General features: G+C 39.5%; 1 protein-coding gene across 2 annotated transcripts in view; it reads right to left on the reverse strand.

Annotated features, from left to right (window-relative positions):
* DIPK1A (divergent protein kinase domain 1A) overlaps positions 1-12,350 on the reverse strand; it is a 133,019-nt gene that overhangs the window by 20,706 nt on the left and 99,963 nt on the right. For both annotated transcript variants that reach the window (XM_079150827.1, XM_079150828.1), the window contains exon 3: positions 7,204-7,311. In XM_079150827.1, coding sequence (XP_079006953.1) covers positions 7,204-7,311 — 108 coding nt within the window. The remainder of the gene's footprint in view (positions 1-7,203; positions 7,312-12,350) is intronic.

Below are 12,350 nucleotides of genomic sequence, written 5' to 3' on the forward strand. Positions count from 1 at the left end.
CCTGGAGACGGGACTCAGTCAGTCTGGCCAAGGGTCCTACGGGGCCTGGCTGTTGTCTCAAAATGGCGGCAGCCACGTGTAATCAAACCTGCAGGTACTGTGACAGTGAACTTCCAGGCAGCAGCAGGCAGCTGGTTCTCCACTGGCAGTCTGCGGTCAATCTGCTGGCAGCTGTCGGACGGTTGGGAGGTGAACCTCGAGTGTTGGGTGATGGATAGGGGTAAGGCAGGCGATGGACAGACGAGAGGCAGGCAAGTGGCGGATAGATGCCTGACAGTGAGCAATCTGCTCCCAAAAAAGGCGTCGATATGCTGGCAGACTGCAGGTCATCACAGCAGACAAATGGGGTGAAGAGCAGGGAATCGATAAGCAGCAAAAACTGCCTCACCGAAAAACAAATATCCTCTGCTTAAATCTGGCATTGCGGAGCGACAAGGAACGCAGCCTCCCTCTAGACCACCATCTTGGATCCCTCTGCATTTCTCTTATTACTAGATGTTGAACATTTTTTCATATATCTGTTGATTGCTTGTACATCTTCGGTGAAGTGTCTGTTCATTTCCTTAGCCCATTTGTTGATTGGGTTATTTGTATTCTTGGTGTAGTTTTTTGAGTTCTTTTTATAGATTCTGGAAATTAGTGCTCTATCTGAAGTATGAGTGGCAAAGATATTCTCCCACTCTGTAGGCTGTCTCTTCACATTGCTGATAGTTTCCTTTGCTGAGAGAAAGCTATTTAGTTTGAATCTATCCCAGTTGTTGATTCTTGCTTTTATTTCTTGAGCTATGGGAGTCCTGTTAAGGAAGTCTGGTCCTAAGCCGACAAGTTGAAGGTTTGGACCTACTTTTTCTTCTAGAAGATACAGGGTCTCTGGTCTGATTCCAAGGTCTTTGATCCATTTTGAGTTGAGTTTTGTGCAGGGTGAGAGATAGGGGTTTAATTTCATTCTGTTGCATATAGATTTCCACTTTTCCCAGCACCATTTGTTGAAGAGGCTATCTTTTCTCCATTGCATATTTTTGGCACCTTTGTCTAGTATAAGAAAATTGTATTTGTTTGGGTTTGTGTCCATGTCCTCTATTCTGTACCATTGGTCTACCTGTCTATTTTGGTACCAATACCATGCCATTTTTGTTACTATTGCTTTGTAATAGAGTTGAAGATCTGGTATTGCGATACCCCCTGCTTTGCTCTTTCTACTGAGGATTGCTTTAGCTATTCTGGGTTTCTTATTCTTCCAGATGAATTTCATAATTGCTTGCTCTATTTCTGTAAGGTACATCATTGGGATTTTAATTGGAATTGCATTGAATCTGTATAGCACTTTTGGTAGTATGGCCATTTTGACAATATTAGTTCTGCCTATCCAAGAACATGGGAGATCTTTCCATCTTTTAAGGTTTTCTTTAATTTCTTTCTTTAGTGTTCTGTAGGTCTCATTGTAGAGGTCTTTCACCTCTTTTGTGAAATTGATTCCCAAGTATTTTATTTTTTTCGATGCTATTGTGAATGGGGTAGTTTTCCTAATTTCTCTTTCTGAAGATTCATTGTATAAAAATGCATTGGATTTATGAGCATTGATCTTGTAATCTGCTACTTTACTGAATTCACTTATGAGTTCTAAGAGTTTTCTGGTGGAATTTCCAGGTTCCTCTAAATATATAATCATGTCATCACCGAACAGGGATAGTTTGAGTTCTTCTTTTCCAATTCGTATCCCTTTAATTTCTTTGGTCTGTCTAATTGCTCTGGCTAGAGTTTCAAGGACGATATTGAATAGAAGTGGTGAAAGAGGGCATCCCTGCCTTGTTCCAGTTTTTTAGGGGGAATGCTTTCAGTTTTTCACCATGTAGAATGATATTGGCCATGGGCTTAGCGTAGATGGCCTTTACAATGTTAAGGAATGTTCCCACTATCCCTATTTGTTCTAGTGTTTTGAACATGAAGGGGTGCTGTAGTTTATCAAATGCTTTTTCTGCATCTATTGAAATAATCATGTGAGTCTTAACTGTTAGTCTGTTTATATTGTGAATGACATTTATTGATTTCCGGATGTTGAACCAACCTTGCATCCCTGGGATAAAACCCACTTGATCATGGTGCACTATCTTTTTAATATATTTTTGTATGCGATTTGCTAAAATTTTGTTGAGAATTTTTGCGTTGATGTTCATTAAGGATATTGGTCTGAAATTTTCTTTCCTCGATGTGTCTCTGTCTGGTTTAGGTATCAGGGTGATACTGGCTTCGTAGAATGAGTTTGGGCGGGTTCCCTCCTCTTCTATTTTATGGAATACTTTGAGGAGTATTGGAATGAGCTCTTCTTTAAAGGTTTTGTAGAACTTGGCTGAGAACCCATCTGGTCCCGGACTTTTCTTTGTTGCTAGGTTTTTGATGACCTCTTCTATTTCATTGCTTGAAATTGATTTATTTAAGTTGTGTATATCCTCCTCATTCAGTTTAGGTAATTCATATGTCTCTAGAAATTTATTGATGTCTTCGAGGCTTTCTGTTTTGTTGGAGTATAGATTTTCAAAATAGCTTCTAATTATGTTTTGTATTTCACTCGTGTCTGTTGTGACATTTCCTTGTTCATTCCGAATTTTAGTAATTTGAGTTTTCTCCCTCTTTCTCCTTGTTAGTGTGGCTAAGGGTTTATCAATTTTGTTTATTTGTTCAAAGAACCAACTATTTTGTTAATTTTTCCGATTGTTTCTTTTGTTTCAATTTCGGCTCTGCTTTTAACTCTTTCTTCTACTACTTTTGGTGTTGGTCTGCTCTTCTTTTTCTAGGGCTTTGAGCTGTAGTGTTAAGTCGTTTATTTGTTGATTTCTACTTCTTTTGTTGAATGCGCCCCATGAAATAAATCTTCCTTTAAGTACTGCTTTCATAGTGTCCCAGAGATTTTGATATGATGTGTTTTTGTTCTTGTTTACTTCTAAGAATTTTTTAATTTCCCTCCTGATGTCTTCTGTTATCCATTCATCGTATAATAGTGTATTATTTAATCTCCAAGTATTGAAGAAGTTTCTGTTTTTTATTCTGTCATTTATTTCTAATTTCAGTCCATTATGATCTGATAGAGTACATTGTAGTATCTCTATCTTCTTGTATTTGCTAACAGTAGCTTTGTGGCATAAAACAGTCTATTTTAGAGAAGGATCCATGTGCTGCTGAGAAGAAAGTGTATTCGTTCTTTGTTGGATGGTATATTCTATATATGTCAGTTAAGTGTAAATTGTTGATTGTGTTATTGAGATCTATGGTTTCTTTATTCAATTTTTGTTTGGACGATCTATCCAGCAGTGAGAGAGGTGTGTTAAAATCACCTAGTATTATTGTGTTATGGTCTATTTGGTTTCTGGAATTGAGAAGGATTTGTTTGACGTACATGGATGAGCCAATGTTCGGGGCATAGATATTTATGATTGTTATGTCTTGCTGATTTATGCTTCCCTTAAGCAGTATGTAATGTCCTTGTTTATCCCTTCTGACTAGTTTTGGCTTGAAGTCCACATTATCTGAAATGAGGATGGATACTCCAGCTTTTTTGCTGTGTCCGTATGCATGGTATGTTTTTTCCCATCCTTTCACCTTTAGTCTATGGGTATCTCTTTCAATGAGATGAGTCTCTTGCAGGCAGCATATTGTTGGATTTTTCTTTTTAATCCAATCTGCCAGTTTATGTCTTTTGATTGATGAGTTCAGGCCATTAACATTCAGAGTTATTATTGTGATATGATTTGTATTCCCAGTCATTTGACTCATTTTTGTTTTTTACCATGATTTGGTTTCTCCTTTATTTGGCTATTCTTTTAGGCTAGTTCCTCCCATTGCTGATATGCATCATTGTTTTTCATCTCTTCCTCATGGAATATTTTGCTGAGAATGTTCTCTAATGCTGGCTTTCTTTTTGTAAATTCCTTTAGCTTTTGTTTATCATGGAAGGATTTTATTTCATCGTCAAATCTGAAAGTAAATTTTGCTGGGTATAAGATTCTTGGTTGGCATCCATTTTCTTTCAGGGCTTGGTAAATGTTGTTCCATGCTTTTCTCGCTTTTAGGGTCTGGATTGAAAAATCTGCTGATATTCGTATTGGTTTCCCCCTGAATGTAATTTGATTCTTTTCTCTCGCGGCCTTTAAAATTCTGTCTTTATTTTGTATGTTAGGTATTTTCATAATAATGTGCGTTGGTGTGGGTCTGTTGTAATTTTGTATATTTGAGTCCTATAAGCCTCTTATACTTGGTTTTCCATGTCATTCTTCAGATTTGGGAAATTTTCTGATATTATTTCATCGAATAGATTGGTCATTCCTTTGGTTTGTTTCTCTAAGCCTTCCTCAATCCCAATAATTCTTAAATTTGGCCTTTTCATGATATTCCATAATTCTTGGAGATTCTGTTCATGATTTCTTACCATCTTTTCTGTTTGGTCAACTTTGTTTTCAAGATTAAATATTTTGTCTTCAATGTCTGAGGTTCTGTCTTCCAGGTGTTCTATCCTATTGGTTATGCTTTCTATGGAGTTTTTAACCTGGTTTATTGTTTCCATCATTTCAAGGATTTCTGTTTGTTTTTTTTTTCAGTATCTAACTCTTTATTGAAATGATACCTTGCTTCCGGTATTTGCTCTTTTAACTGTTGATTGGTGCGATCGTTTAATGCCTGCATTTGCTCTTTCATCTCCTCCTTCTATGCCTGCATTTGCTCTTTCATCTCCTCGTTTGCTTCCCTGATTGTTTTAATTATGTACATTCTGAACTCCCTTTCTGACATTTCTTCTGCTGTGCTGTCATTGGGTTTTATTGATATAGTATCTAGGTTTGTTTGGGACATTTTCTTTCCTTGTTTTCTCATATTGGTCAGATGTCAGTGGGACTCTGAGATATTGCAGATTTCCTCTATTGGCTTATAGTGTCCCTGTAGATTTCCAGTGTATCACCTCCCAACCTTCAGTAGCCTGAAGTCTTGGAGTAACTTGATAATGCAATGCTTCCAAAGAAGGCTGCCCCTAGCCCGCTACTGGTTCCAGGAAGAGAGACCTGGAGAGGTCTCTGGCTGCCCTGCCCTCGTCCCAGAGGCTGCTTGCGGGTCGGAGGTCTCCGCTGGCTTGGGGACTTGTTGCTGGCTCTGTGTAGAAAGGCTTTCACTGGGCGGTCTACTCCGAGAAGCTAGCCTAGAACGGAGCTTCCCACCAGAGGGAGACTGGCTGCTTGTGGAAGTCCCTGGCTGCCCTGTCCTGGTCTCTGAAGCCATGAATAGAAAGTTTGCTAAGAGGGTTTACTATTTCAAATAATGGACAATGAGGGAACAGAAGTACTGTAAGCTGTGATATTTGTAAGGGAGAGGGAGAGAAGGTAGAAGTAAAAATTCATAGTAAGAGTGAGGGAGGAATTAATAGAGGTTGGCTGTTAGTATGAGAGACAGGAGAAAGAGAATCCAGGGAGACAGGTGAGAGAAAAAAGAAGGTACAGATGTTTTTAAAAAGTAAAAATATAAGCATACACAACAAAAATGTCACATACTATTCAGACATCCCATTCCTCAATAATTTTTATATATATATATATATTTTTTTTAGTTGTCAATGGATCTTTTATTTATTTGTATGTGGTGCTGACAGTCAAACCCGGGTACTCATACATGCCAGGTAAGTGCTCTACCACTGAGCCACAACCCCAGCCCCCATTCCTCAATAAATTGATGCATGAAAAATATTTAAATTCAAAGATGGTAGAGGCGTGAGAGAGAGGGTGAAAAAAGAAGAAAAAGGAGGAAAGTCTCAATGGAAAATTGAATGATTGCTCCTGTTGGCTTTCAACAATTTTCTCAGCTTCCTTTTTCCACTGGTAGGTGGGATTTTCTGAAGTTTGATGTTAGCTTCAGTCCAGTGGGTGCTGGACCAGTTGGGTGGGCGAGCCAATAGCAAGACTCTCTTACAGTCTTCCCACCCATCGTAGCTGACCCCTTCCATCCCTGCACACTTCAGGACTCACTGAGCTGGAGAGAGCCCAGTTTTCTCCAACCTGTGCTCCCCTCAGGGAACTTCCCCTAGTCTCTGGCTTTCCATAGGCTTGCCAGACCCAGACTGGCCAATGCAAACCCAGCTGCAATCTGATGGACCTGGACTTCAGCTTCCCCAGGCCCTGTCTTACTGCAGTCCCAAGATCTCAATGCCCTTTCAACTTGCAGAGAGACCACCAGGGATGTACTCAAGGTACACTCAGGGTACAAAGGAATGACCCTGCAAAGAGGCAGCCCAGATGGCAGCCACTACCACACTAAGCAGGAAGACCTCAGGTGCAACCAGACCTGCAAGTACTAATATATCTCCAGGTACTGACCTGAGACTCCAGACAGAGGTGGCCAGGCCCTGAGATGGTGGTAGCCACAGTGCAAAACCTACAGGCCCCAATTGGTGTCCCAAGATGGCAGCATTCGAGTATAATCAAACCTGCAGGTAATGTAACAATGGACTTCCAGGCAGCAGTGGGCAGCAGGGGATCCACTGGCAGTCTGCGGGCAGTCTACAGGCTAAGAGTGGATGATCGGTGGGTGGATGTAGGGTGTGGGCAATGGGTAGGTGAAAGGTGGGTGATGGGCAGGCAAGAGGCGGGCAAATGAACAAATGACAGATGATAGATCAGTGAGCCATCCGCACACAAAAGGCAGGCGATATGCTGGTAGACGGCTGGTGATTGGGTGGATGAATGGGGTAAACAGCAGAGGATCGGTGGGCAGTGACGACAGCTGCCTTGCAGAGAAACAGTATTTCTTCTGCTTGAATCCTGAGTTATGGAGCAACAAGGATCAAAGCTTCCCGCTAGTCTGCCATCTTGGATCTCCCATTTTTATTTTTTATTTTGAAACAGCGCTTTACTAAATTCCTGAGGTTGGTCTCTAACTTGTAATCCTCCTGCCTCAGTCTTCCAAGTAGCTGGGATTATAGGCATGCACCACTGAATCCAGATTTGTCTGTCTAAATCACCAATGTATTGCTAATCACTAAAATAGTATCTGGGATACACAGAGAATAGGGAAGAAATAAGTATCTGTTGAATGAATGATTAAAGCATACAAAATTGAAGTACAAGTAATGTTCTAAAACTCTGGTTCAAAAATTGTTTTAATAATACCATTAGTTTAAAGTAGAATTAAAGCTTACTGACCATTTGGAATATTTATTCATAATGTTCATACCTGATGGTTGGGCTTGGTGGATAAGCATTTTCCAAAGTAAAGCGTTTCCGTGACACAAAGGCTATTACAAGCGGGCCCATCTATAACTCCAGTCTTGTACTTGTCACACTAAAAACCAGGAGACAAAAAAGAGTAGTTAATAGAAAAAGGTTCATGAGAGGAAACATCTGAAAGATATCAATAAAAGATATTTTTATCCTTTAAGAGAAAGTTTTCTGATGAAAAGAACTTGGACTTTGGATTCAGACCTGTATTTGAATCCATACACTCCATTACTTTCTAGCTATATGATGATGAGAGGAAGCTTGCTGCTACTGGGTGTGCACAGCATTTTGAAACTATTTTTCCCACTTAAGAGTGATCTAAGGTGGTATGGTCCCTACTCTTTCCAACAATAGAAGCATTCTATTTGAAAAAATTTAAAGAACAAAATTAAGTTATGTCTGTCCTTTTGTCTTCCTTGAGATCACACAAAAACAAGAAAGAAAATGAGAAAAACACAAACTCTATATTTGATAAAATAAGGTACTAATGTACTCCTAGGCACAAGAAATGAGGGTGATCTACTAAATTCAGAAATTACACCAGAGCCCAGAAGTAGGCTGAGATTAAATACCTGCTGAAGCCTTGGTTCTCAGACAAAGTTGGCAAGGCACCAAGCAAGAGGTGCATCTGAGTTGCAGAACCATCATCCTGGTTTACAAGGAAGGTTTAAGAGGCACAAGCTTTGGGGACTTCCCAAAATACCACCAGGCACCATGAAATAGTGGAACAAGGTGGGGCTGTATGATAAAATCCTTAAACATGTTATCTTTGTTGGGCAGTCTGGTGATGGACTGGGAGAGATGACATGACGAGCAGCCCTGTAGCTGCTGGGAAGATACACAGGCGAAGACATCTGTGTGATGTCTCTGTCTCTGCATCACCTCTTGCCTCTTTCTCAACACACACACACACACACACACACACACACACACACACACACACACGCAGAACCAACAATCAGCTTCACAGCTAGTTCAGTTCACTGCCCAGTTGCTTTCTGCAAATGATTGGTTAAAAAAGAACTTATTTCACACAGGAATGAGTCATAATTAAAAGAAAATAAGCAAGAGATCCATACAGTGAACCTAAAAGAATTGGGATTAGGAGGAAAGGAATAGGAAAAGCAAAAATCAGATGAAGAAACTTTCCAGAAAAATGTTATAATGCTTACCAAACATGTTGCTATGCATTGAAAGGATTTACTGAACCAGTGTAAAATAAATTGTGGTACATTTAGAAAATAAAATTCTACTCAGTAATTAAAATAAAAGAACTAGGCCCATACATAGCTACATGGAAAATATTTATAACGTAAAGAAAAAGAAGTCGCAGATTGACATGTGTGGTTTAGTACCATTTATTGAAGTTTAGAAGCATACAAAGGGGCTGAGAGTATAGCTTAGAGGTAAGGCATTTGCTTACCTTGCATGAGACCCTGGGTTTGATCCCCAGTATGGGGGAAAACATGCTAAGTAATATCATGTGTTGTTTATGTATCCACATACATGTAATCAAAGTATAAAAACTTAAGGGCAGGACCCACCATATTCAAGAAAATGGTTATTCTGGAGGACGAAGAATATCAGGGAGGATATGGAGAACTTCAACTGTATCTGTAATGTTTTAATTTTTCAGAAAAATGAAGCAAATATGAGAAAAACTTAAGATTTGTTAAGAAGGTGGTAGGTGTTTGTCAAATTGTTTTCTTCATGCCAACTTTGTCCTAAGAGATTTGCATATATAGCTCTTTAACCCTCACAATCTCCCTATGAAATAGGGTTACCATTATCTCCATTTTATTGATAAGGAAACAGACAAACCAGGGGCAGTGGTGCATGTCTGTATTCCCAGAGGCTCAGGAGGCTGGGGTAGGAAGATGGCAAGTTCAAGGCCAGCCTCAGCAATTTAGTGAGGCCCTAAGCAATTTAATGAGACCATGCCTCAAAATAATAATAATAATAATAATAATAATAACAACAACAATAATAAAAGGGCTGGGGATGTGTGGCTTACTGTTAAAGTGCCTGTGGGTTTAATCCCTAGTACCAAAAAAACAAAACCAAAACAAAACAACAACAACAAAATGGAGACAAGGGAGGTAAAGAAGAGGTCAAGAACCAGGCACCCAGGCACACCTGTAATCCCAGCAATTCAAGAGGTAGAGGCAGGAGGAGCATAAGTTTGAGGCCAGCCTAGACAACTGAGCAATATCCTGTCTCAAAATAAAAATATAATTAAAAAAAAAAAAAAGAGCTGGGGCGTGTGGCCCTGGGCTCAATCCCTAACTGAGGAGGGGGTAGTTAAGAAGCATCTGGACCAGGTTAATGGCAGAGTTGGAATCTGAGCCTATATAATTGGCCTCCAGAGTTTTTAACCAGTTAGGTTAGGTACAAGAACTATAATTACTTATGTTGGAGAGGAACTAGCAGAGCAAGTTTAGTACTGACGAGGTCAGATGCCCCTCCCCAGAGTTCCCACTAAAAATTTCTAGGTACTCATTCCCTCCACACAAGCAACTTAAAACAAGGCCAGGACTTTGATCTTTGTTTCCTCGGAGCTTTGTACAATGCCTGACACATAATCAATTACATATATATGTGTAAATATAATATATATGAAACATATAATGTACCTGCCAATTGGATGAGTGAGTGAAGTATATGCTGGGTTTTTACCCAGAAGTAGCAACTTGTTTTCCTCCTCCTCTTCCTCCTTTTCCTCCCCTTCCCTTGCCCTGCCTTTTTGGTACTCAAGGTTGAACTCAGGGGTGCTCTACAACTAAGCTACATCCCCAGTCCTATTTATTGTTTTGTTTTTATTTTGAGACAGGTCTCACTGAGTTGCTGAGGCTGGCCTTGAACTTGCAATCCTCCTGTCTCAGTCCCACAAATTGGTGGGATTAGAGTCATTCACCACTGTGCCCAGTTCAGAAATAGCAAATTCTATCATGAACATTTCTGGGATAGGATTGAAAGAGCTATCACCTTCAAAAGTCCTGATCTTAGACTCCTGAATCCTGAGGAACATTTTGTCTTTCATTCTATTCAAGGTCAAGATTTAAACATGTACCTCTCTGCAACAAGCATCTTCCAGATAAATAAGCTCGAAGTTGTTTCTTTCTTTCCTGAGCCTATATTCTTCCTCCCTTCCTTCTTTATATTCTCAAATCTAACATAATTATCTTCCCTGATAGACAATAAGATGATCTGAAGGCACAGAGTTGGTCACATTCATTTTTGAACTTCCTCTGTAGCACATAACACAGTTTGCTATTTAAGTGTTCAGTAATGTTTATTAAGTAACCAACACAGTGGTTTTGGTTTTAAAATATCATTGGAAGCCAGGCATGGTGGCCCCAGCTACAAGGAAGGCTGAAGCAGGAGGCTTGCTTGAGCCTAGGAGTTTGGGGTCAGCCTGGGCAACCCAGAAAGATCATTATTATTATTATTATTATTTTTTTTTTTTTTGCGGTGCTGAGGATTGAACCCAGGGCCTTGTGCATGCGAGGCAAGCACTCTACCAACTGAGCTATAGTCCCAGCCCAAGATCATTATCTTTTAAGAAAAAAAAAACTGGGGAAAAATTATTATTTTTTCATAACACCAATTTTTTTAAAAGCACGAACTAAGTTTTTTTTTAAATTTTATTTATTTATTTTAATTAAAAATCATAAATTTACATAGGGCAATATTGTTTGATTCATTGTTATTTTTTTCCCTTCCCTCCCACCCCTCCCACCTCTCTATACAGTCCTTCCTTTCTCCATTCTTACCACCCTCCTTATCCCTAACCCTAAACCTAACCCTAACCCTAACGCTAACCCCTCATACCCCTCCTTATATGTCCTCATCCGCTTATCAGCGAGATCATTCGTCCTTTAGTTTTTTGAGATTGGCTTATCTCACATAGCATGATATCCTCCAATTTCATCCATTTGCCTGCAAATGCCATAATTTTATCATTCTTCATGGCGGAGTAATATTCCATTGTATATATATGCCACAGTTTCTTTATCCATTCATCAACTGAAGGGCATCTAGGTTGGTTCCACAATCTGGCTATGGTGAACTGAGCAGCTATGAACATTGATGTGGCTGTATCTCTGTAGTATGCTGATTCTAAGTTCTTTGGGTATAGGCCAAGGAGTGAGATAGCTGGGTCAAATAGTGGTTCCATTCCAAGCTTTCTGAGGAATCTCCATACTGCTTTCCAGAGTGGCTGCACTAATTTTCAACCCCACCAGCAATGTATGAATGTACCTTTTTCCGCACATCCTCGCCAACACCTATTGTTGCTTGTGTTCTTGATAATCGCCATTCTAATTGGGGTGAGATGATTTGCATTCTGACTTGCATTTCTCTTATTACTAGAGATGTTGAACATTTTTTCATATATCTGTTGATTACTTGTACATCTTCCTCTGTGAAGTGTCTGTTCATATCCTTAGCCCATTTGTTGACTGGATTATTTGTATTCTTGGTGTAGAGTTTTTTGAGTTCTTTATATATTCTGGAAATTAGCGCTCTATCTGAAGTATGAGTGGCAAAGATATTCTCCCACTCTGTAGGCTCTCTCTTCACATTACTGATAGTTTCCTTTGCTGAGAGAAAGCTTTTTAGTTTGAATCTATCCCAGTTGTTGATTCTAGCTTTTATTTCTTGTGCTATGGGAGTCCTGTTAAGGAATTCTGATCCTAAGCCAACAAGGTAAAGATTTGGACCTACTTTTTCTTCTATAAGATGCAGAGTCTCTGGTCTGATTCCGAGGTCCTTGATCCATTTTGAGTTGAGTTTTGTGCAGGGTGAGAGACAGGGATTTAGTTTCATTCTGTTGCATATGGATTTCCAGTTTTCCCAGCACCATTTGTTGAAGAGGCTATCTTTTCTCCATTGCATATTTTTGACCCCTTTGTCTAGTTTGAGAAAACTGTATTTATTTGGGTTTGTGTCCATGTCCTCTATTCTGTACCATTGATCTACCTGTCTATCTTGGTACAAACTAAGTTTTTTAGTAAACTGTTAAGCATTGAAGACTAGTCCAGTATTCAGCTACTAGAATCAAATTTCTTGTTTTGAGCAAAGGCCTTAAGCCAACCCACATGA

This window comes from Sciurus vulgaris, assembly GCF_902686455.1.
Source record: "Sciurus vulgaris genome assembly, chromosome: 1".
NCBI lineage: Eukaryota > Metazoa > Chordata > Mammalia > Rodentia > Sciuridae > Sciurus > Sciurus vulgaris.